At 36.9% G+C, this 27,339-nt stretch overlaps 1 protein-coding gene across 4 annotated transcripts in view; it reads right to left on the bottom strand.

Annotated features, from left to right (window-relative positions):
- Window positions 1–27,339, bottom strand: part of DIAPH3 (diaphanous related formin 3) — a gene marked incomplete at both ends in the record, with an annotated part of 549,577 nt that overhangs the window by 185,622 nt on the left and 336,616 nt on the right. For all 4 annotated transcript variants that reach the window (XM_082675745.1, XM_082675746.1, XM_082675747.1 and 1 more), the window contains 2 exons: window positions 7,123–7,285; window positions 23,431–23,557. In XM_082675745.1, coding sequence (XP_082531871.1) covers window positions 7,123–7,285; window positions 23,431–23,557 — 290 coding nt within the window. The remainder of the gene's footprint in view (window positions 1–7,122; window positions 7,286–23,430; window positions 23,558–27,339) is intronic.

Raw genomic sequence — 27,339 nt, 5'->3', positions numbered from 1 at the left:
ACAGAAAATGCTTAATGCCTTGGAGTTCCTGCTGGTCACCCAGTTGGTCTATATAGTAATCATCAGAAATGACATTTAGAGTTGAGAAGCATCAAACTGGGGTAATTTAAATGATTCGGCAAAATGAGTTTTGTTCTAGCTGTACTCTATATGAAAAAAATTTACACTAAAAATACCCTCTCATTGGATGATTTCATTTTTGTTTGGCAAATCACTACTTTAGTCTGAGTATTCACTAGAAGGATAAATTGTATTTGATCAACACATGCAGCAAGACAAAATGAGTTATAACTGATTTTATATTTGTTTACTACACGGTATCTTTCAATTGTGTGAACCAAAAATCAACTTAAAGTCTGCAAACAGCATGAATGATAAATCTTTAACTAGATGAAACATAACTTTAACAAAACTGTAGACATAATCTAAAGAAAAAGCTATTGATGGAAAATAGATAGCCATTTATTTCAGAGTATTTTATATGGAAGCATAAAATTAAAAAGAGATAAAATCCTTAAACTATAGATCTTATTAAAATGAAATGGGAAAGGTAAAAATTAATTCTATTCTATGTAGAGAGATCACTTATTTTGAGGGTATATGAACATTATGTTATTTGATCTTCAAACTGTAACATCCTTAAGAAACACATGCTGTTATTAATGGGGAGCTGAGACTCAGGAGGTTAAGTAATCTGCCTAAGTCATAACACCCAAGGCACTCGGATGCCAAAGCCTGCACTCCCAGCCACTGCTGTCTCCCCAGTAGTGACGTGGACAGGAAAAACATCACTATTTAAAACAAACAAAGTGTGAGGCTTATCATAGGCAGAATTCAGCAATCATTTAAAATGTGAAGAAATCAGAGGAAATTATTTTTCTTTGACTGTCATCACACAATTCAGATGGGAGGTATATATGTGGAAAACAAAATTTAGGGAGAAACAAACTGGACTTTATAGACTTTAATAACTGCAAATTTCAGCACATATATCTAAACCCAGTGCAAAAAAAAAAAAAAATACAAGGCACCCCCACCTTTTGTGTATGCAACAGTAATCCCTTTTAAGGCAGGGATTGCTTTCTGCTATCCTCAAAATCCTAACGCTAAAGTGGGGTGTCCAGATATGCAGGGTCTTTGAACCTATTAATAAAGAAGGATGTCTAGTGACTTTTCTAGTACTTCAACATCCCAACAGAGAATGTTTATGTGCTCAGGATAAAAGCTACGTGAACAAAAAAGTTTGACTTCTTTAAGTGTAATCACATCAATTCTATACACGAATATATAATATTGTAAACTCAAAGGGTCTACATAGTTACATATGTCTAATTAAAACAGAAAAATGACATATTCTTAATAAGTAAAACTTATTAGAAAATTTGTTTTCAAACATGTTACTTATAAGAAGACAAATAACAAAGGAATCCTAAGCATTCGGAAGTATTTCTCTAAGATGAGATGTTAAGTAAAATAAATGAGGTGTCAGGTGAAATTTGCTCAAGGAGTTAAGAGTGTTGTTGTACTGTGCTAATAATTCTGGGTAAAGAAAGAAAATAGCAAAAGACCTTCCAATGGTAAAAAAGAAGCATCATCAGGATAAGACGTGAGTGTGTTGAAGAAGAAACCATGTAATTTGGGCCCAAGGGAGTAAAAGCAGTTTGAGCAGACTATGTAATATAAAGATGAGTGGGAGGTGGGACCAGGACATACATATGCTTCAAAGCCACAGTGACCAACGAGAGACACAAAAATTAGTTTTAAACTCAAATGACAAACATGAGCCTGCTACAGCTGTTGGATAAGATAAAGGGAAGTAAGTCAGAAAAAGAAAAACAAATATCGTATGCTAACACATATATATGGAATCTAAAAAAAAAAAAAAATGGTTCTGAAGAACCTAGGGTCAGGACAGGAATAAAGACACAGACGTAGTGAATGGATTTGAGGGCATGGGGAGTGGAAAGGGTAAGCTGGGACGAAGTGAGAGAGTGGCATGGACATATATATACTACCAAATGTAAAATAGGTAGCTAGTGGGAAGCAGCCACATAACACAGGGAGACCAGCTCGGTGCTCTGTGACCACCTAGCGGGGTGGGATAGGGAGGGTGGGAGGGAGACGCAAGAGGGAGGAGATATGGGGATATAGTGTTATAAAGCAGAAACTAACACCATTGAAAGTAATTATACTCCAATAAAGATGTTAAAATATATATATAAAGGGGGACAAGAGGGTCTTTGTAAGATCCAACCAAAATTCCATAATGAGCTCAATTCATCCTGGAGAAGCATGTTATCTCTTTTAATAACAGGTGCATTGGTAATGGCATATAACAATGAGTCTAAAACCAGACCACAGTGGAAAACGATGATTTCTATGTAACACTACACCACTGAAGGCACGAATTTCATTTGGTGAAGTTTGATTCCTGGTGGGTCACCAATTTGCTCAGCCTATAGTGTGAGGCCAAACATTTCCACCTAGTACCTCCAATTTGAACTTTATGCCTCACATGAGTCCTATGGGAAATAAAAATCTATTACAGAGAGGTGCTGACTCTGTACCGCTCACCTTAACCCTCATCCCAGCCACAAGGCTTTGCATTAATAGGCCTATAATTTTAAAAGTGAACATTTTATGCTTTGAAATAGAACCAGACCTGCAAACATTTTTCTATCGTGAGCTCATCAATGTAAACAGAAAGTTATTCTATCAAGGGGTGAGGAAATAAGGTGAGCCTTGTGCTGATTCCCTCTAGTAAGTTATAAAAAACCTTAAAAATTACATTTTGATTGTTCTTACAAACTCTCTGAGAGCAATGTACTTGGAAATGGTAAAAAAAAAAAAAAAAGTACAGGCTTTGGAGTCAGGCAGTCAGGCCTCCATTTAATCCTGCCCCTGCCAATTCTGAAGTGCGTCTGCCAAGGCATGGATTTTCTTTCTCTGGCCTGTAGTTCCCTCCAGGTAACATTCTGTATCTCATAAAAATGTTGTGAAGACTAAGTGGGATGACACATGAAGAGCACCTAGCACAGGGTCTTAGCAATTCCATCAGTGGCAGCTGTATTTGGTTGAAGATGATAGAAAAGGGGTAAGTTAAACTGTCACAATGAACAGCTGTTCCTCAGAGGAAGCCACAAGATCATGAAAGCTTCCCCCCTTGGTCTACTGGGCTTGAGGCAGCAGACTGAAACAGATGTTCCTTTGTTACCTATTGTAAAAAGTCTCTCAGGGAGACAAAAGGAAGGAGGGAAGGAAGGAAGGAAGGAAGGAGGGAAGGAGGGAAGGAAGGAAGGAAGGAAGGGAGGAAGGAAGGAAGGAAGGAAGGAAGGAAGGAAGGAAGGAAGGAAGGAAGGAAGGAAGGAAGGAAGGGAAGATGCTGAACAGCTCTATCTATGCAAATTAGTTGAGAGATCCTAGTTAACACTGGTGAGACTCCCTGGCTTAGCATCTCCGTTCAGTCACCTGCTAGCTGTCACTATCTATCTAAGCCTCAGTTTCCTCATTTGTAAAATGGGAATAATCCAGTACACATACCACATCTGTTTGTTGTTGTAACGACAAAATGAATGAGAACACCTGGCACTTGGTTGGCAGTATATGTGTTAGCTATTAGAGAATGCCACCCACTGTAGATGGGGGCATCTGATACTAGATGAAGGAAATTCTGAGCACAGATTAGAAGTGCGAGTACAATAATATAGCCCGGCAAAATATGGAGGGAGTGTGCCAGGCATAGGGAACAATGAGCAGAGTGGCCAGAACTTGAGAGAAAACATTCCATAGTAAGCTGCTGTAGTGGAGGGCAGGTGTAGAATGAGGACAGTGCTCCAACTTCTTATGTGTAATACAAAACGGACCTCCAATTTACCGGAACGTTTGCTGCTCATTCATGACCAGGGATCATGAATGTCAGTGGATGAAGTAATAGTGTAAACATAGTTTAATGTATCAACTATACTTAACAATGTAAACATATCTTAAGTGTATCTTAAAGAGAAAATATATTTTTTGCCTATTGTATTAATGTGGCTTTCCAGAACAAACCTTCAACATATTAAAGGTCCACATCTATCCCCAATATTTTCACACTAACTCATTGAAATTAGCCTGGTTTCCACAATTGAATTGTATGGAATTAAATAGCAACCTAAGAGATCAGAAGACATTGACAAATAGACATCTATTTGTCAGTAATTTCTATCAGTCTTGACGCTGTGGTCTTTTTAAAGATACAGTGTCCAAAATTCAAGGAGTATAACTATAAAGAAAGGAAGAAAAAATTTGTGTGTGAAATTATACTTCCCTTACAGTCTTCTTTATGCTTATTTTTATTCTAAAGAAAATTCCCTCTCCAGATTACTTATTTAGATAAAGTGTTTTATACTTAGCTCTAATGATTTTAATTTAGTACAATGTGTATATGAGTGTGTGTGTGTGTCTGTGTCTATATGTATGTGTGTGTGATAGCAGCTACTTCTAGGACCATGTAAACTGTGAAATAGGCAAAGTATAGCTGTCACTCTATGACCCTCCACCTTGAATCCTTCTCCATTCAAACACTTTCTCTCTCTGCCCATCACCTAGTAACAGAAATGCCAAGTCACCCAGAGAACTCCTACCAGATCTCAGGAAGATGTGGAATTAGATCTGGTTTCAAAACCAGACAATACGGCCTTGGTCTCTTTCTTCATTTGCCAAAGGGGGATAGAAACAACGAAAAGATACAGAATTATCATGAAGATTGACTGAGGTAATATATGTTAGGCATTTGGAAAAATGTCTGGTTCATACAAAATACTCAATATCTGATGGGTATTGTTATTTTATATATGCATTTTATAATTTTATGCATAATTGTGTCATGGGTCTCCAAGACCACCCTCAGGCTTGATAATTTGTTGGAAGGACTCACAGAACTCAGAAAAGTTGTTACACTCACTGTTAACAGTTTCTTACAGTGAAAGGATATAGATTAAAATCACAGTTGTCTTCTTCCAGTGGAGTTTCATTATTCCAGCAACAATGTGTGACAACACGTGTGATGTACTGCCAACCAGGGAAGCTTACCCAAGCCTTGATGTCAAGAGTTACTGAGGGGACTTCCCTGGTGGTCCAGTTGTAAAGAATACACCTTCCAATGCAGGGGACATGGGTTCGATCCCTGGTTGGGGAACTAAGATCCCATATGCCTCAGGACAACTAAGCCAACTACTGAGCTCGGGTGCCTCTACTAGAGAGCCCGCATGCCAAAAATACAGAGCCCACTCACCCTGGAGCCTGCGCGCCACAACTAGAGAAGGGAAAACCTGCATGCCACAACTAGAGAGAAGCCCATGCACCACAACAAAAGATCCCACGTGCCGCAACTAAGACACAATGCAGCCAAAAAAATAAATAAAATTTAAATAAATAAATAAATAATAAGAGTTATTGAGGTCAGTCATGCAGGCATGAATATAGACTCCCTGCATGAATGACCTTGGCTACTCAGTCTCCAGCACCCCACAGACGACGAACTGACAGTGTGGCCCAAGGCCCCTGGTGAACAAAAGTAGGTGTTCACCGTAAATCACATTTTTTGCATAAACTATCTAGCTTGGCCCAAGGCCCCAGGTATACAAAGAAGGCCATACCGGGCAGGATATTCCAAGGCTCACAGCTGCTCTGTCCAGAGCCAGTCAAGGGCCACTACTTTCTCTAAAATGTACAGGGTTTGAGTACCTTAAGCCCACTGAGTTAACCCTTTACTGCATAATAATTTATTAAGCAACTACCATGCACCAGGAGCTATGACACTTAATATATATTATCTCATTTAATATTTAAATACTCTCATGAGAAAGGAATTAACATCCCCTTTTACAAATATGGAAACTGAGGCTCGAGAAAGTTAAAAGGAATCATAGTCATATATTAACTAGTGTGGAATCCAAACCTTGCTCTCTCAAACTGCAAAGCCTTTGCTACTTCCACTAAGCCATGTTGTCTCATAAAATATTATAAAAATTAAAGTAGTATATTATACGTCACGAATATAGGCACATAATAAATATATTTAATAGATTCATTTCTGGTAGTGAAAAAATAATTTAAAAAATCACTTTGAATTTGTGGAAGAAATAAACTAGAGCTGTGAGCAAATGTGCACTTATTGTAGACCAGTTTTCATTTAAAATATTGAGTTTTTATTGAAAGGGTATCTAGTCACAACCAGGTGATTATAATCAAGTCCAATAAATTCAGCAATAAAGTTTTCCTGAGATTAAAAAGAAATTCAACCTTCTTTAAATTCAACCTTCTTTTTCTTTACACCTCAAAACTTTTTAATCCCCACAAACATTTGCTGAAACACAAAAGTGACTCACCCATCTATTAAGAATAACGTAATTTTTTGTTGTAGAAATGTATTACCAGTTTCCCTAGAGGAAACAATGCTTTCTCACTTTAATACGTGTGTGGTTTTCTCCCCCATCTAATCAGCTAATACTTTTCAAAAGATCTTTTTAATGCCTAAATGAAAGGATTCCACATCAGAGACCTGACCTCCCTATTAAAGTATCTAAAGGAAACCCTAGGAATGTAAAATCCATTCAAAGGTAAATCGCAGGTAGCTTATTATACAATGCATTAAGAAAAGGGGAAAAAAGCTTCATAAGAACTGCACAGAATTTGGTAAAATTATACCACAAAAATACAAATTGATCTTAAGTATAAAGAAACAAATTCATAGCCAAAAGCTTACTACAAAAGTGCTTTGTAGTCAGCCAGGAGGGGAGTCTTTACGAAAAGCTTCAGAATTTGTCACTTTTTCAATCAAAATTTCTGATTACAGCTTAATGTTGGGAAGGCCAAAAAAAGGACAAAACACATTTTTCAATAGATTTAAAAATCTGAAATTTTTAAAGCTAACTTTCAATATCAGAAAAGGTAGATTTTACTACAGACAACAGGAGTAGAATGAAGTAATAAGAGTAATAATAGATAGTAATATATTACATTATATATATAATATAATATATAATTATAATATGTAATATAGTAATATATTATAGTAATATAATAATAGTAATATAGATACAAATACTTTTAAAAAACAAATTAAGATTTTTAACATACCATGAACATGGTTCTGAAGTTATTCAAATCAGTCAAAAAGTCTTCCACAGACACCTTCTTCACATCGATGGCATAGTACCCCATTATACTCTGGTATAACTTGTCCATGTTTTCATGTAATTTTGAAAGTTTCTCATAGTGTTCTTTTGCACTGATAACAAAGCTGTATATTACAGTTAAGGTATTCTGAAATTTACAAAGTAATGCTTTAGGGGAAAAAAAATCCTATAAGTCCAACGTTTTAATTTAATTGTTAGTCATTATTACATATCTCCAAAATGCCAAAATTAGCTCTAATAGTTAACCATTCTTACAATTCAATCTACACTGTACAGTGATGAAATCTTAAGTGTGCTTCCTAATTAACACTGGTGAAGTTATCAGAAAAGTTATTTATATATTTAATATTTCTCTTTTACAATTAAGTTCAAGGAAATTTTTCTTCAAATTTGCCTATCTTATCAGATCATGCAATATGATTTAAAATTATAGTTCAGTAGTTTCAATGATACTGAAATCAATAACATAGGCATTTTGCATAGTAGTTACACTGGACAACCTGGGGTCGATTTCTAGCTCCTGCACTTGGTAGTATTGTGCCTGTGGACAAATGCCTTCATTTCTCTGTGCCACAATTTTGTCACCTGTAAAATGGGAATAATAATAATAACATCACTTATAGGGCTGTTGTGAGGACTAATGAGTTAATACATACAAAGTTCTTAGAAAAATGGCATTTCATAATACATATAAATACTTGGTCTTATTATTGCCCACTTATTCAATTTAAGCTCTACTTAAGGTTCTAAAAGCAATAAATTTTTTGAGTTACATTAAAAACTTCTTATATTGTATAAGTAAATTCATGTTTTAACTTCTTTGGAAAATTGGTATACAATTTCTTCTATGAATTACATGATTTAAAATTATGATTACACACACACACAGAAATGTTCTTTTCTCACTTATTTATGACAATTAGTTGAAAGCACACTGAGACTGAGAACACTAACTTTCTGTGAATGTGGTGGTGGCATTAGAACACATTTTCTAAACAAACAATAGAATTTCCTTTGTGGTGTGACAGATTGCTGTGGTAGCCAGATAAAAAATCTCCATACCACATTCTGAAAAGGCGACTCCGCTACAGCATCAGTCATAATTATCTATGGCTCTTTTAAACTGGGACATTAAACTTACTGAAGTCATTATATTGTCTCTAACACAAAAGGATAAACAGATATTAACACATTTTTTCAGAAGTCAGAAAATAAGAATAACTAGACTCAGACTGGGAGAACAAAATAAAAAAATGGAATGTTTATGTCTAAAAAGAAAAATTGTCCACAATTTCAAAAAGATATGGTTCCTCTGGTCAGAGCATTCTCCAGTACAGGATGAAATAAGGAAAATGATCCAGGCCCTCTGTTTTGAGAAAAAGAATGAAAGAAAGAGGTAGCACTGTTGCCAGATATGTGGTGAACCTGGGGCAGAGAAGAATGCTGCTCCCACAAGGAAACAAGGCATCCCCATCAATCACCTGTACCCATGTCTACGGTCAATCCACAGATTACATACTGCCCTTCCATGCTTGTTTTTGTTTGTTTGTTTTTTAATACTATGCTCTGCTTAATTAAATATATAGTATTTTAGAAGAACAGACTAGAATGTAAGGAGTCTAGATTCTAATGCAATAGGTTAAATTGAGTTTTTTTTTTTTCTAATGAGCTTAGAAAATCTATGGATCTTTCTTTGGCCAGTTTAAACAGCAAAATGCCTCCTCATACTTTCTAAGAATCTAAATCATAATAGTACCAGTGGTCGATGCATTTATATGTAGCATCATTTTTTAATCCTTGGATGAACAAAAGATTTTGTATTAGTGACATCACAAAATCATAAGAAATTATTATACAGTCACAAGTTTCCATATACTTTGTCTCGTGAAACATCCATATTTGTGAAATGCTGTAAGTAAAGTAAATTTATGTAAATAAAAATCACACTTGAAATGCATTCAGAAACTATCATTAAATGGAACATATGGTGATTGATTTGTAATGTGCAGTAAGTATCCCTTCATTTACCTAGCAAATTGAGAAATCAACATTGGTTTATATATTCCATCTATAAACTCTCACCTAAAATTTATGTCCCAGATAGAGACTATATCCACATGGATTATTTATATATCCTTAACTCCTGCCTAAAAGAGGAATCATTTTCTGCCTTTGCTTGTCCAAACCTATCATTCCAAGTTTGGTTCAATTCTTCCTCTTCCATGAAGCCACCTTCTCTAATCTCTGCAACTGTGAGTGATCATTTCTTCCACTGAATATATAGCACTTTTAGTCCAGGTATCTATGTAATGAAGTTCTCTGTTTTCCCTTCTAGTACAATCCCCTAGTAGTGTTTTGTTTTTGCCATGTGATCACCTGTGATTATTAACCCTTTTTCTAGATGCTGTATTAAGTCTAATCATCTGCAGCTACATTGGTGCCAATGACTTATTTCACCCTACTGTCATCACTCAAACTTCGGTGGGAAGAGTAGCAGGCCTCCTCAAAAGTCTGATGTAAGTCAAGGAACTTCTCTTCATAAAATTGCACATATACACATTCACACACACACACGAACACATACAATTTGGATGTAATGTTAAGAGCTAACAGAGTTCCTAAAAAGTAGTTACCCTGGACAACAGGTTGCACTACTATGATGGGTGTTTCTAATTGTATGGTTCTACAGCTACTCCTTTTTTGCCCTTATCACTGCTTATAAGGCTTTGAGTTTTAATAAATATGAGTAATTTTATTCTAATACCTGGGAATATGCCCATTCACAGGAATCAGTTTGGCAAATAGGTTAAAATAAAGCTCTATTACTCAATAACACTTCTTAGATTGTAGGTTAAGAATCAAAAGTTAATGACATATCAGAAATATGCTTGAGCATACTTAAATAAAACAGTAAAATTCTATTAAATGATGTGATAGGAAAGAAGACCAAGAGCCAGAACGATGGAAATTACATGGTCTTGTTTTAACAGCTAGAGCGTTTTATAAGTTAACTTTCTTATCATTTTTATCTACAAAACAATTTGCTCCCAAAGGAAAGTAAGTAGAGCTTTAAATAAGTGGAATTATCCACAAAGACGGTAAAATTGTGATTGAACTGAAATAATTCTGGAAATAGCCAAATAAATTCTCAGAAGTTTAAAATGACTATTTGATAGAATGGAATAAATGGTTACCTTAATGAGGCACTCTACATCATTACTGCTGGGTACTTTCTCATTAACAGATGAGGGAACATTCACATAAAAAATCATCATTATCCAAAAGACAAAAACAAACACAGATGTTCTTGTACCAACTGTTAAACTCCAGCTAGAAGTTAATGCCCATATCCATAGTAGTCATAAGGCTTTATTTTCTTCCCCAGAAAGTTCTATATTTGTAAAGAGCTTGAGAAAAATAGGTGAGCTATACAACAAAATTAAACTCTGATAAAATTCATTACAGAAATATTGATATATATCCAACTACTTGATATTTTTGTAAAACCTATTTTCTTTTCCTTTACCAGGACTAAGGCCAAATTCTGATTAACTTCTACTTGAACAAGTATAATTTTCCCATATGAAGGTACATGACAACCAGAACTGTGTTCACACACATTGAACCAAAAATGTTTAGTGTTGGCCAACTAAGTAGTCAGAATGAGATGTGGGATTTAACTCCTGGTTAGCAAGTACTGTTCATTCCCAAGCCACCCAGCCACCCAGCATAAATTTATTCTAAATGTAAATCTACATTTATTCTCATGTTTTGCCCCCATTATTGCACCTTCCCCACCAAGGATGTCTATTACTTCCATTAAACATCTTACAAGGACCAGCTTCAATCAGTCCTACAATGTTTATAGTCTAAAAAATTTTTTTTTTTTTTTTTTTTTTTTGCGGTACGCGGGCCTCTCACTGTTGTGGCCTCTCCCGTTGCGGAGCACAGGCTCCGGACGCACAGGCTCAGCGGCCATGGCTCACGGGCCCAGCCGTTCCGCGGCATGTGGGATCTTCCCGGACCGGGGCATGAACCCGTGTCCCCTGCATCGGCAGGCGTACTCTCAACCACTGCACCACCAGGGAAGCCCTACATCTAAAACATTTTATAGATCTTCTTCAGTACCCGGGATCTGGCCAGCCAGCCAGCCAGGTTGGCAGCCAATCTATAAGTAGTCACTAAACACCACTAAGTACCACTCTTCTAGACATGAGGAAAACGAGTAGTTAACAAGGTAAACGAAGTCCCTGCTTTCATGAAACATGAATTCTAGAGTGTGGTGAACAGGTAATAAAGAAGAAAATTAATGAGATATTCAGACAATAATAAGCATGATGAAGAAAACAAAAGTTTGTGTGTGATATTGTATACAGTGACAGAGGCTAACTTATGCTGCGTAGTCAGGGAAGTCCTGGCAGAGAAGGTGACAGTGACTGAAGCATGACTGTCAAGAAGCCGTGAACACGACGTTATAAATGTAGTAAGATTTCTGAGAAGAAAGAGATCATCATAGACTTGAGGATTCATAAAGGATGAGAAGTATATACAATTTTTTAACATATTTATTGGAGTATAATTGCTTTACAATGGTGTGTTAGTTTCTGATGTATAACAAAGTGAATCAGCTATACATGTACATATATCCCCATATCTCCTGCCTCTTGCATCTCCCTCCCACCCTCCCTAACCCACCCCTCTAGGTGGTCAAAAAGCACCAAGCCTATCTCCCTGTGCTATATGGCTGCTTCCCACTAGCTATCTATTTTAAATTTGGTAGTATATATATGTCCATGCCACTCTCTCACTTCGTCCCAGCTTACCCTTCCCCCTCCCCATATCCTCAAGTCCATTCTCTACGTCTGCACCTTTATTCCTGTCCTGCCCCTAGAGTTTTCAGAACCATTTTTTTTAGATTCCATATATATGTGTTAGCATACACTATTTGTTTTTCTCTTTCTGACTTACTTCCCTCTGTATGACAAATTCTAGGTGATCCACCTCACTACAAATAACTCAATTTCGTTTCTTTTTATGGATAACATTCCATTGTATATATGTGCCACATCTTGTTTATCAATTCATCTGTCGATGGACACTTAGGTTGCTTCCATGTCCTAGTTATTGTAAATAGAGCTGCAATAAACATTGTGGTACATGTCTCTTTTTGAATTATGGTTTTCTCAGGGTATATGCCCAGTAGTGGGATTGCTGGGTCATATGGTAGTTCTATTTTTAGGTTTTTAAGGAACTTCTATACTGTTCTACATAGTGGCTGTATCAATTTACATTCCCATCAACAGCGCTAGAGGGTTCCCTTTTCTCCACACACCCCCGAGCATTTACTGCTTGTGGATTTTTTTTTTTTTTTAACATCTTTACCGGAGTATAATTGCCTTACAATGGTGTGTTAGTTTCTGCTTTACAACAAACTGAACCAGCTATGCATATACATATATCCCCATATCTCCTCCCTCTTGTGTTTTCCTCCTACCCTCCCTATCCCACCCCTCTAGGTGGTCACAAAGCACCGAGCTGATCTACCTGTGCTATATGGCTGCTTCCCACTATCTACTTTACATTAGGTAGTATATATATGTGCATGCCACTCTCTCACTTTGTCCCAGCTTACTCTTCCCCCTCAAGGCCATTCTCTATGTTTGCATCTTTAACCCTGTCCTGCCTCTTTGTTCTTCAAAGCAATATATATATATTTTTTACATTCCATATATATGTGTTAGCATACGGTATTTGTTTTTCTCTTTCTGACTTACTTCACTCTGTATGACAGACTGTAGGTCCATCCACCTCAGTACAAATAACTCAATTTCATTTCCTTTTATGGCTGAGTAATATTCCATTGTATATATATGCCACATATTGCTTAACCAGTCATCTGTCGATGGACACTTAGGCTGCTTCCATGTCTGGACTATTGTAAATAGTGCTGCAATGAACATTGTGGTAGATGACTCTTTTTGAATTATGGTTTTCTCAGGGTATATGCCCAGTAGTGGGGTTGCTGGGTCACATGGTAGTTCTATTTTTAGTTTTTTAAGGAACCTCCATACTGTTCTCCAAAGTGGCTCTATCAATCTACGTTCCCATCAAGAGCGCAATAGGGTTCCCTTTTCTCCACACCCTCTCCGGCATTTATTGTTTGTAGATTTTTTGATGATGGCCATTCTGACTGGTGTGAGGTGATACCTCACTGTAATTGTTATTTGCATTTCTCTAATGATTAATGATGTTGAGCATTCTTTCATGTGTTTGTTGGCAGTCTGTACATCTTCTTTGGAGACATGTCTATTTAGGTCTTCTGCCCATTTTTGGATTGGGTTGTTTGTTTTACTGATATTGAGTTGCATGAGCTGCTTGTATATTTTGGAGATTAATCCTTTGTCAGTTGTTTCATTTGCAAATACTGTCTGCCATTCAGAGGGTTGTCTTTTCATCTTGTTTATGGTTACCTTTGCTGTGTAAAAGCTTTTAAGTTTCATTAGGTCCCATTAGTTTGTTTTTATTTCCATTTCTCTAGGAGGTGGTTCAAAAAGGAACTTCCTGTGATTTATGTCAGAGTGTTCAGCCTATTTTTCCTCTAAGAGTATTATAGTGTCTGGCCTTACATTTAGGTCTTTAATCCATTTTGAGTTTACTTTTGTGTGTGGTGTTAGGGAGTGTTCTAATTTCATTCTTTTACATGTAGCTGTACAGTTTTCCCAACACCACTTATTGAAGAGGCTGTCTTTTCTCCATTGTATATTATTGCCTTCTTTGTAATAGATAAGGTGACCATATGTGTGTGGGTTTATCTCTGGGCTTTCTATCTTGTTCCATTGATCTATATTTCTGTTTTGTGCCACTACCATACTGTCTTGATTACTGTAGCTTTGTAGTATAATCTGAAGTACAGGAGCCTGATTCCTCCAGCTCTATTTTTCCTTCTCAAGATTGCCTTGGTTATTCGGGGTCTTTTGTGTTTCCATACAAATTGTGAAATTTCTTGTTCTAGTTTTGTGAAAAATGCCATTGCTAGTTTGATAGGGACTGCACTGAATCTGTAACTTGCTTTGGGTAGTATAGTCTTTTCACAATGTTGATTCTTCCAATCCAAGAACATGGTATACCTCTCCATCTGTTGGTATCATCCTTAATTTCTTTCATCAGTATCTTATAGTTTTCTACATGCAGGTCTTTTGTCTCCCTAGGTAGGTTTATTCCTAGGTATTTTATTCTTTTTGTTGCAGTGGTGTATGGGAGTGTTTCCTTAACTTCTCTTTCAGATTTTTCGTCATTAGTGTATAGGAATGCAAGATATTTCTGTGCATTAATTTTGTATCCTGCTGCTTTACCAAATTCATTGATTAGCTCTAGTAGTTTTCTGGTAGCATCTTTAGGATTCTCTATGTATATTATCATGTTATCTGCAAACACTGACAGCTTTACTTCTTCTTTTCCGATTTGGATTCCTTTTATTTCTTTTTCTTCTCTGATTGTTGTGGCTAAAACTTCCAAAACTATGTTGAATAACAGTCGTGAGAGTGGACAACCTTGTCTTCTTCCTGATCTTAAGAGGAAATGGTTTTAGTTTCTCACCACTGAAAAGATGTTGGCTATGGCTTGTTATATATGCCCTTTATTATGTTGAGGTAATTTCCCTATATGCCTACTTTCTGGAGCATTTTTATCATAAATTGGTGTTCAATTTTGTTGAAAGCTTTTCTGCATCTATTAAGATGATCATATTTTTTTTCCTTCAATTTGTTTATATGGTTTATAACACTGATTGATTTGCATATACTGAAAACTCCTTGCATTTCTGGGATTAACCCCACTTGATCAGGGTGTATGACCCTTTTAATGTGCTGTTGGATTCTGTCTGCTAGTATTTTGTTGAGAATTTTTGCATATATGTTCATACGTGATACTGACCTGTAGTTATCTTTCTTTGTGACATCTCTGTTGGTTTAGGTATCAGGGTGATGGTCACCTTGTACAACGAGTTAGGGAGTGTTCCCCCCTCTGATATATTTTGGATGAATTTGAGAAGGATAAGTGTTAGCTCTTCTCTAAATGCTTGATAGAATTCACCTGTGAAGCCATCTGGTCCTGGGCTTTTGTTTGTTGGAGAACTTTTAATCACAGTCTCAATTTCAGTGCTTGTGATTGGTCTGTTTATATTTTCTATTTCTATTTGTCTGTTTCTATTTTCTATTTCTTCCTGGTTCAGTCTTCGAAGGTTGTGCTTTTCTAAGAATTTGTCCATGTCTTCCAGGTTGTGCATTTTATTGGCATATAGTTGCCCGCTGCAATCTCTCATGATCCTTTGTATTACTGCAGTGTGAGTTGTTACTTCTCCTTTTTCACTTGTAATTCTATTGATTTGCGTCTTCTCCCTTTTTTTTCTTGATGAGTCTGGCTAATGGTTTATAAATCTTTTTTGTCTTCTCAAAAAAACAGCTTTTAGTTTTATTGATGTTTGCTATTGTTTCCTTCATTTCTTTTTCATTTATTTCTGATCTGATCTCTATGCTTTCTTTCCTTCTGCTAACTTCGGGTTTTTTTTTTTTGTTCTTCAGTCTCTAATTGCTTTAGGTGTAAGGTTAGGTTGTTTAATTGAGATGTTTCTTGTTTCTTGAGGTAGGATTGAATTGCTATAAACTTCCTTCTTAGAACTGCTTTTGCTGCATCCCATAGGTTTTGGTCATCGTGTTTCCACTGTCATATGTTTCTAGGTATTCTTTGATTTCCTCAGTGATCTCTTGGTTATTTAGGAGTGTATTGTTTAGCCTCCATGTGTCTGTATTCGTTCCAGATTTTTTTCCTGTTATTGATATCTTGTCTCACAGCATTGTGGTCAGAAAAGATACTTGATACGAGTTCAATTTTCTTAAATTTACCAAGGCTTGATTTGTGACCCAAGATATGATCTCTCCTGGAAAATGTTCCATGAACTCTTGAGAAGAAAGTGTATTCTGTGGTTTGTGGATGGAATGTCCTATAAGTATCAATTAAGTCCATCTTGTTTAATGTGTCAATTAAAGCCTGTGTTTCCTTATTTTCATTTTGGATGATCTGTCCATTGGTGAACGTGGGGTGTTAAAGCACCCTACTATGATTGTGTTACTGTTGATTTCCCCTACTATGGCTGTTAGCATTTGCCTTGTGTATTGACGTGCACCTATGTTGGGGGCATAAATATTTACAATTGTTATATCTTCTTCTTGGATTGATCCCTTGATCATTACGTAGTGTCCTTGTCTCTAGAAATAGTCTTTAAAGTCTAGTTTGTCTGATATGAGAATTGCTACTGCAGTATTCCTTTGATTTCCATTTGCATGAAATATCTTTTTCCATCCCCTCACTTTCAATCTGTATGTGTCCCTAGGTCTGAAGTGGGTCTCTTCTAGACAGCATATATACGGGTCTTGTTTTTGTATCCATTCAGCCAGTCTATGTCTTTTGGTTGGAGCATTTAATCCATTTACATTTAAGGTAGTTATCAATATGTACGTTCCGAGTACCATTTTCTTATTTGTTTTGAGTTTGTTATTGTAGGTCTTTTCCTTCTCCTGTGTTTCCTACATAGAGAAGTTCATTTAACATTTGTTGTAAAGCTGGTTTGGTGCTGCTGAATTCTCTTAGCCTTTGCTTGTCTGTAAAGGTTTTGATTTCTCTGTGGAATCTGAATGAGATCCTTGCTGGGTAGAGTAGTCTTGGTTGTAGGTTCTTCCCTTTTATCACTTTAAATATGTCTTGCCTCTCCCTTCTGGCTTGCAGAGTTTCTGCTGAAAGATCAGCTATTAACCTTATGGGGATTCTGGTGTATGTTATTTGTTGTTTTACTGTTGCTGCTTTTAATATTTTTTCTTTGCATTTAATTTTTCATAGTTTGATTTATATGTATTTTGGCATGTTTCTCCTTGGATTTATCCTGTTTGGGAAACTCTGTGCTTCCTTAACTTAACTGACTATTCCCTATTCCATATTAGGGACGTTTTTAACTATAATCTCTTCTAATATTTTCTCAGTCCCTTTCTTTTTCTCTTCTTTTCTGGGACCCCTATCATTCAAATGTTGGTGTGTTTAATGTTGTCCCAGAAGTCTCTAAGACTGTCCTCAATTCTTTTCATTCTTTTCTCTTTATTCTGCTCTGTGGTAGTTATTTTCACTATTTTATCTTGCAGGTCACTTATCCGTTCTCTGCCTCAGTTGTTATGCTATTGATTCCTTCTAGAGAATTTTAAATTTCATTTAGTGTGTTGTTCATCATTGTTTGTTTGCTCTTTAGTTCTTCTAGGTCCTTGTTAAAGATTTCTTGTTTATTCTCCATTCTATTTCCAAGACTTTGGATCATCTCTACTATCATTACCCTGAATTCTTTTTCAGGTAGACTGCGTATTTCCTCTTCATTTGTTTGGTTTGGTGGGTTTTTACCTTGCTCCTTCATCTGCTGTGTTTCTTTGTCTTCTCATTTCGCTTAACCTACTGTGTTTGGGGGTCTCCTTTTCACAGGCTGCAGGTTCATAGTTCCTGTTGCATTTGGTGTCTGTCCCCAGTGGCTAAGGTTGGTTCAGTGGGTTGTGTAGGCTTCCTGGTGGAGGGTCTGGTGCCTGTGCTCTGGTGATGAGGCTGGACCTTGTCTTTCTGGTGGGCAGGACCACATCCAGTGGTGTGTTTTGGGGTGTCTGTTAAGTATTTTGCCTTTAGGCAGCCTCTCTGCTAATGGGTGGGGTTGTGTTCTTGTCTTGCTAGCTGTTTGGCATAGAGTGGCCAGCACTGTAGCTTGCTGGTCATTGAGTGGAGCTGGGTCTTAGAGTTGAGATGGAGATCTCTGGGAGAGCTTTCGCTGTTTGACATTACATGGAGCCGGAAGGTCTCTGGTGGACCAATGCCCTGAACTCAGATCTCCCACCTTAAGAGGCACAAGCCTGACACCTGGCTGGAGCACCAAGACCCTGTCAGCCACACGGCTCAGAAGAAAAGGGAAAAAGAGAAGAAAAGAAAGAAAAAGAGAAAGAAAGAAAGAGCGAGAGAGAGAAAGAAAGAAAAGAAAGAAAAGAAAGTTATTAAAATAAAGATTAAAAAAATTAAAATGTAATAAAGAAAGAAAGAAAGAAAAAAAAGACAGAAAGAAAGAAGAGAGCAACCAAACCAAAAAACAAAGCCATAAATGATAACCAGCACTAAAAAAAAAAAAAAAAAGGACAGACAGAACCCTAGGATTTATGGTAAAAGCAAAGCTATACAGACAAAAATCACACAAAGAAGCATACACATACACACTCACAAAAAGAGAAAAAGTAAAAAGTGTGTGTGTGTGTGTATATATATATATATATATATACACACATACATATATATATTAAAAAAAAAAGGAAGAGAACAACCAAATCAATAAAGAAATCTACCAATGATAATATAGGGTAAATACTAAAGTAAGGTAAACATAAAACCAAAAACAAATTAGATGCAGAAAGCAAACCCTAAGTCTACAGTTGCTCCAAAAGTCCACTGCCTCAATTTTGGGATGATTCGTTGTCTATTCAGGTATTCGAGAGATGCTGGGTACATTGAGTTGATTGTGGGGATTTAATCTGCTGCTCCTGAGGCTGCTGGCAGATCCTTCTCTTCTTTGTTCACTCAGCTCTTGGGGTTCAGCTTTGGATTTGGCCCTGCCTCTGCCTGTAGGTTGTCTGAGGGCATCTGTTCTTCGCTCAGACAGGACGGGGTTAAAGGAGCAGATGATTCGGGGTCTCTGACTCACTCAGGCCATGGGGAGGGAAGGGTACGGAGTGTGGAGCGAGCCTGTGGCGGCAGAGGCCACCATGACGTTGCAACAGCCTGAGGTGCACCGTGTGTTCTCCTGGGGAAGTTGTCCCTGGATCACGGGACCCTGGCAGTGGCAGGCTGCACAGGCTCCCAGGAGGGGAGGTGTGGATAGTGACCTGTGCTTGCACAGAGGCTTCTTGGTGGCTGCAGCAGCAGCCTTAGCGTCTCATGCCTGTCTCTGGTGTTTGTGCTGATAGTCGCGGCTCGTGCCATCTCTGGAGCTCGTTTAGGCCGTGTTCTTTTTTTTTTTTTTGCGGTACGTGGGCCTCTTACTGTTGTGGGCTCTCCTGTTGCGCCACCTGGGAAGCCCTAGGCGGTGCTCTTAATCCCCTCTCCTCGCGCACCCTGAAAGAATGACTCTTGCCTCATAGGCAGTTCCAGACTTTTCCCGGACTCCCTCCCGGCACACTAGCCCCCTTCAGGCTGTGTTTACGTAGCCAACCCCAGTCCTCTCCCTGGAAACCGAACTCCGAAGCCCGAGCCTCAGCTCCCAGCCCCCACCCGCCCCGGCGGGTGAGCAGACAAGCCTCTCGGGCTGGTGAGTGCTGGTCGGCACCGATCCTCTGTGCGGGAATCTCTCCACTTTGCCCTCTGCATCCCTGTTGCTGCACTCTCCTCCGTGGCTCTGAAGCTTCCCCTCTGCCCACCCCCTGTCTCCACCAGCGAAGGGGCTTCTTAGTGTGTGGAAACATTTCCTCCTTCACAGCTCCCTCCCAGAGGTGCAGGTCCCGTCCCTATTGTTTTGTCTCTGTTTTTTCTTTTTTCTTTTGCCCTACACAGGTACGTGGTGAGTTTCTTGCCTTTTGGGAAGTCTGAGGTCTTCTGGCAGCGTTCAGTAGGTGTTTTGTAGGAGTTGTTCCACATGTACATGTATTTCTGATGTATTTGTGGGGAGGAAGGTGATCTCCACGTCTTACTCCTCTGTCATCTTGAAGGGCTCTTGAGCAGGATATTTTAATCTGAGACTTAAAAGTTTATTAAGAATGGGTTAAATGGAAAACAGGTGAGAGAGAAAACAGGCAAGGGAGGAAAGAAGACTAATTCAAAAGAAAAACTCTCCTCTTACAAATCACTCAATTACGCAACTTCCCACTCTTGCAAATGGACCATGTATTATACTAGTTTACATCTCACCCATTCTACTCTTCTATTTTACTCCTAACCACAGTTCAATTAAATAAAAATGTACTGAATTCATTTACCTGAAAAATGCTGTGCTTTATGCAGTGTGGAATATAGATATAAGTAAGATGTAAGTCTTTCTCTCAGTTTTAGCATCTACATAGTAATTTGAGGAGCATCCAAAATATTGCTATACAGTGTAATAACAAAAAAGAAAGTGAAAATAAAGTGCGATAACAATGAAGAAATTTAAAGACTATAAAATGGAGAAGAGTTGAATAACGTGTCACGTAAGTTGTGTGACAAATACAAAAATATAGAAATGTCTAGCAAAATGATTTTTTCTAAGAGACTTGGGAGAGGGGGTAGGATGAGGAGAAAAGAGAAAGGTAAAGCCTTGTGCAAGGAGAATTTCAAGGGTGATGCTCTAGGATCTATTTGTTATTTTCCTCAAAATAACATATATTCCAGAATGTAAAGTTCAGAAGAAATGCAAAAGCATCGCATGACACCAATCCTGGCATTTTCCTAATTTTCTCACTGATAAAGAATTTAATAAATGTGTATACCTCACATATAATACTTTATATATAACAATATTGGTGACCCTACCACAAAACACATTACACATTTTCAAGCAAATATTTACAGTGAAACTACTCTACTCTAATTATACTTTTGACCAGGCTTTGCAATCGAAAAGTAACATAATTATTACTAAAAAGTCAATGTGATATATATGAAATAATTGTGCCTGCCTTTTAAAGAATGTACTAAATTTGTATTTTTTAATATTAAGAAGTGTATGTAAAGAAAGCAAGTACTCGCAGAATAAAAATACAGTATACTATAGTTGAGTGCTATTCGTGAAATTTCATTTCGTAAAATTATAACAAAATTGTACACTATAGTTTAAAACAATTCAGTTAACAGATTAAAAGCTCACTAAATCATGATTGTTTAACGTAAATATCTATTTGCAAAAATGCATCCTTAACAACTTAGGTAACACACATATGCTTTCAGAATTTGTTGATGATCCAAACATTTGATATGTGCTTTAGCTAATAAGCACTAATACTTAAAACATAAAATTCCAGTGTTAACAACCCAAACTTTAAACACATTTTTATTCATTGTGCATTTAGTTTCCAAATTCTTCCAGTTTCTAAGATGTAAGAAGCTCACAATTTGCCATTTTAATAAGGTCTGTATAAATGCATTTAATATTCAAAATCTGACTTGTTGTCAGTCCTAATTAAAGTAAACAAAGCTTTGCAATGAATGAATTTAATTACTTTGAAACTAGTATGTCTAACTAAGATGAAAAGCAAACGAGTACAATCTAATCTCAGCAAAGAATATTTATGATTATAAGCTTTGTCAATAGCAAAGTGCACCAACTGTTCATATATCTGACTTCCAAGAAATACATGAATGCTAATCAGTTCATTAGAGGCTTCTAGGTTGTGATATTTAGCGACAGGATGTAGAAGCTTTCTTGTCCATGGAGTGTAATTGTACTCAGAATGAAAAATTGTTTCCAGCAAAGCTTCATCCTTCCCACTTCTGATTTCCTGCTCGTTGCTTTTTATGAGCTACATACCTTTCAAGAAGCTGACATCATTCAGCTTCTGTGTCATATGAACACAAGTATGCATAGGTCCTGAGATCACCTGCTGAGCAGGATTCTACCACCTGTATTCTAAGCTCAGGAATTTATCTCAGGTCCTATGTTCCAGGTAACTGAGCTTCATAATTAGTACACATACAGTATATTACCAGAAACTGTATGCAAGCAAAACCTTTTATAAAATGCTTTCTATCTATAGGGAACAATAAAAAGTGCTTCAGTGAACAGTTCTTAATGATTATAATAAATTGTCACATATGAATATTTTAATATGATAAAATTGGGGGGGAAGCTAAGAATGATGAATCTGATACAATTCTACAATAACAAATTTTGTTTAAAAAGCATACTTTGCCAAATTAGAAGGTGTGGCAAATATATATTTGATGGATAAACACAGATTTTAGTTTTAAAAAAACAACCTTCTCAAATGTAGTGATAAAGGCATCCTGCCTAATAAAAGAAGAAACTGGGTGGATAGGAAACATATGAAAGGAAACAAACACATTAGCCTGAATTGATTGTTGCTGGAGTGCATTTTTATGATATCTCCCAAAAGAGACAGTGAAGAAAGCTAAAATTGAACTAATTAACAATTAAGCTGAAAGTATATAATACAATAAAATCTATGACAAGCCAGGTAATAATTTTGTGATTTGACAAATCTCAGGGGAGAAGAGATAGAAAGAGGAAAAGTAGTTACTTTATTTCAAGTATCTCAGTTTAAAATAAAATATTAGGAGTATCTATTTATAAGAGCTCGTTTAGAAGTGGGTTATCCTTTCATATAGAATTCTGAAGTTCATATGGAATTTTGATAATGCATAGTAGTAATACTTTATTAGAAGGCAAAAGACATCTAATTTCACAGAATGGTTTGGAAAGCAACTCAACATTAGTTTCTGGAAATAAAAAAAAAAGTTTACTACTTCAATCACTCATTAGAGATTAACTGACAAACTTAGTAAAACCGAAGATAATTGAATATCAAGGAACCTTAAATTAAGCAGGACACAATCCTAATGCTATTAGTTTTTATGTATATATGTATATCCACACACACACTTCCACATAAACATACACACACACATATTTTGTCAATGTTATTTTGGGTCTAGAGAATACCTACACCAGTAGTGACTGGGATAGGTTCGGTTCTGATTTTGGAACCATGTCGTATTTCTAAAGGAGATTTTAAAGCTTCTTGAATATGAGTTAATTTTTAATATATAACAACTCTTGAAATTAAGCTGACTAGTCACAACAGTTTATAAAGTCTTCATCTGCTTCCTAAAACATTTCAAAAGTATCTAAATCACAACATGACATTAGATTCAAACTTTCTCAAATTGAGTTTTCCTATCCTTTCAGTTTACCATGAACATCAGAAGGAAATAGGGCATATGGAAGGAAAAAGATGAGACAACATATTATTCATATTAATAAAAAGGAAAAAAAGGATTGAAATCAATAAACTTCTATATTATTCTTGATAGGTAAAAGCCTTGATAAATTTCCTTGCAAGAAGGCAAAGGTTAAACCTTCTATAATTTGGCTCTTGGCTCTGTAGGGTGATCTCTGGTTATGCAAGTATACTTAAAATGTTAAGTAAATCGTACTCCTAATTGACTAGTGACTTAAGCTATTTAGATATCAAAGGATATGGACATCTTTGTCACAAACTTATCATGCAAGTCCTCAGGAGGGGGAAAGATTTTCAAATCTTTCTCAAGCTGTTGAAGCTGCCTTCCCATCTGCTTCAAATTCTTTTCCAGCGTTTCTACAGAAACTAAGAGAGAGAATATTATACGCATTAGAAGGACAAAATTATAATATAAAAAAGTAAAACACTCTAGAAACAAAACATTTGTGAAAAACCTTAAAATAATAATGGAAATCCACTAAAATAAATGAAAGGTAAATTTCATTTAAATTTTTTGATTTTTAAATCCAGAAATGAAGAAAATTTAATAAAAGATTATTTAAAACAGAAGATGAAATTTAGGAAAAGCTCACATGTACAAACCACATTCAAGAAATACTTTTTGTTGAAAATCAGAGTCCTTGACCTCTACAAACAAAACAAAATAAACAGTCTATTCAGAAAAAGAAGGCAAAGAAAGACAATTGTTTTTAAAATTAAAACTATTTCAATATAATTTTAGCATTTTTCAAAATCATGATCTTTTGAGAGGGAAAAATAAAATATACATGGAAAACATGGAGAAAGTATGCTCTTCTGTTCAAGGTCTCCCATGACAGGAATGAAAAGGTATCAGGGGTTATCTGAATAACATGTGAAACAAATGTCAAACTTTCTTTAGTGGTACTATGAGGACAATCTGTGTTTATTAACTAATAAAGATTTTTTTTTGTGTACATTCTTGCCCAGTGCAAATCACAAGTGATTTCACATACAGCTAAACCCAGGATGGATGGATAGATGGCTGGATGGAAGAGAGATATACTATAATTTTTAATTAACATTTAAATTGAATGTGTTAGCACACCATTGGACAAAATCACATACTTAAAACATTATAATTAAGTTTGCTGATCAAATTTTATTACACACACACATCAAATTTGGGAAACACCTAGTGAAAAGACAAATAAAATCTGAGGAACTCCCATGTAACAAAACGCACAAGGCAAACACTGGGAAGGAACATAGGTGGATTATTTGTTTTTTTCTGACACCTAATACTTCATTCCAATAGCTACCAATTCTCCAACGCCAACTGGGTGTCTCCCAATTCACTTCAATTCTGACATGCATTGCCTGGAGTTAGCCCAGAACCCACAGGTTTAAGGACTTAGTCCCACAAGACTGCCCTCACTTCACAGGACAGTCACAAGTCCCAGGGATCACCCATACTTCTAACCAATGATAAATTCAAGGGTTCCCATGCCCTCCCCACCAACCCATTTATTTTTTAGAATGTGAAAAATTATAATGTGAGTTCCCTCACAGAACTCAGGGAAGTACTTACTATACTTGCTACTACAGTTTTTATTATAAAGGATATAACTCAGGAATAGCCAAATGGAAGACATGCATAGGGCAAGGAATGGGGAGGGAGGGGGTAGCACAGTCTCCATGCTCTCTCCAGGTACGCTGCCCTCCCAGCATGTCCCTATGCTCACTACAGCAGAAGCTCCCTTAGCTTCGTCATTTCAGTCTCATCGCAGCTTCATGACACAGGCACGATTGAGTACATCACTGGCGATTGGTGACTGAACTGGAGCTCAGAGGGTGGGCTGAAAGTTCTAACCCTCTAATCACATGGTTGGTACCTCTGTCAACCAGTGCCCCCATTCTGAAGTTCCCTAAGCTGGCCCTCCTCCCCATCTGCCTTGAGTCATCTCAGTAGCATACAAAATACACTCTCATCATTTAAGAAAGATTTTAGGAATCAGGAATAAGACCCAATATATAGTTTTTACTCTCCCGCATGGACACTGAAGTGCATGTCTGGTCAGAAGGCAGAACTCCAGTACCTGTGAGGAGGTATAAGATGAGTACGTTTTTGATTTATGAGTTGTCACCCTCAGAGCTGCCTAACAGCCTGGGCAGCCCTCAGAGGAGACCAGCTGCTTGTAATTGAACATAAAGCTATCCCAGTGAGTGAGTGCTTCTCAGTGGGAAGAGAGAAGGGCTTCAGGTTCAGATGAAAGGCTTATTAGGGGATCCTCTGAGCCTCTTCCAACTCATTGGTAGCAGTGGGTCAGGGACTACATTCTATCACTGTGATATGAAGCAACTTCTCACTGGCTCAATTTCCACATGAGTGAAATAGGAAGAATCTCGCCTCATACCTTTACCTCACTGCTATTTCATAAAGATCAAATGCTATGATATAGGATGAAGAATTTTTTTTTAAATAAAATGGATTATGAGATGTTACTCTTATTCTTAGAACTCAGTAAGACATGAAGACCTTAAAGATTAAAGTCAGTAATATTAGAATCTAAGGAAACTTAAAAAAAAAATCGTCATCATCACCATCATCATCAACATGCCAGGAACAGTGTTGTAGAACTCAGGCTAAAAAGAAAAGTTGCTAATTTCAAGAGCAAAATGTTTGGGATGTTAGGAAGCTTTGGGGCATATTCAAACATTTAAGGTTGACATCATAAGGAGTAAGCAGGTTGTCTTAAAAAATGGTTCTGTGGCTACTCTACAGATAGAAATCCCATTAAGCCATTACTTAAGCTTCATCAGCACTATCTGATTACATTTATGTATTATAGTTAAGAGAATTTAAGTGTGATTGATCAACTTTTAGTGAAACCAGCAGTGCTGGTTTTTAAATGAAGACCAAAGCACAACTGAAAGAAAGAAATGTGTGTGCAAGTTCTAGGAGAATAAAATACAATCCAATGTTTGGGGCCATCTGATGGGTAAAACTAAAGAGTATTTAAGAATTTCTTTGGTGTTTTTCTTTTTCAGCAATTATGTTTACAAAGATAGCACCTTTATACATCCGTGAACATCATTTAGCCACACTTTTCTCATGTGTCAAGTTTTTTGAGGTCAGTGACTATAATTTTTTGTATTAGAAATCCCAACTGGAGCAGAGAATTTTAAATTGTACACCCTCAAAGAAGTGTTAATTTACTGGTGTCTCTGTATCTGACCTGTGTATGAATTTTATCTTTCAACTTTGTCACATTTCTTGACCAAGAAATTAATCTTATTTTTTATTTTTAATTCCTTTTCATTATTTAGAAGTAACAAAACATAGCCATCATCAAACAGAATTCACTAGATTTTTTTAAGGCAATTTCAATTTTTGCATTTTACTCAATATTCAATCAGATGGGATGTCACCTCAGATACCATGTATCTCTGTCCCCAGCTAACTGCCCATCTGTAATCTCCACACGTTAGTGGGCAGCAGAACCATAAATTCTGTTTCCTGTGCTAGAAACCTGCTAGTCTTGACCCTTCCCTCTCCTGAACCCTCAGATCCAAAGGATCGTGACATTCCTCACATTTTACTTGACAAATAGGACCTACTTCCTTGCTAGGTTGAACACTATTCAAGGCATCTGGAACACTTTTCTCTGCCCTCTTGTCTCCTACTGTTTCTCTCAGAGCCATATCCACACTGTACATGGAAGTTTCCAGACAAACATTAATTTAAAGATGTCCCTTCCCTGCTTAAAAACCAGACAATAAACTGTTTACATGACAACATCGGAGTTCCACCCACAACTTGGCTCTACCTCCTAATCAGCCACACTTTACTCCCAAGTCAACAGTCCTGCTCGTAGCTCCCTTCCTCCCAAACCCTTTCATCTATTCCGTACCTGATGATGGAAGTACCGTGTCTATTTGCCTTGCCCACTCCACCCAAGCCATTCTTATTCATACTCTACAATATGAGTCCAAAACCCCGGTCAGGCCCCTGGTGACATGCCTTCCCTACGTGTCATACCTGGTAATTATCTCTATCTTTGCAATTACTACACTCTATTACTTTTATCGTTTTATGTGTCTTCCTCTCCCAACTAACTGGGGATTCCTAAGGGAAGAGAGCCATATTTTATTCATCTTTGTACCTG

This window comes from Grampus griseus (assembly GCF_964374135.1).
Source record: "Grampus griseus genome assembly, chromosome: 18".
In the NCBI taxonomy this organism is placed as follows: domain Eukaryota; kingdom Metazoa; phylum Chordata; class Mammalia; order Artiodactyla; family Delphinidae; genus Grampus; species Grampus griseus.
This window is presented reverse-complemented; position numbering and strand designations above follow the sequence as displayed.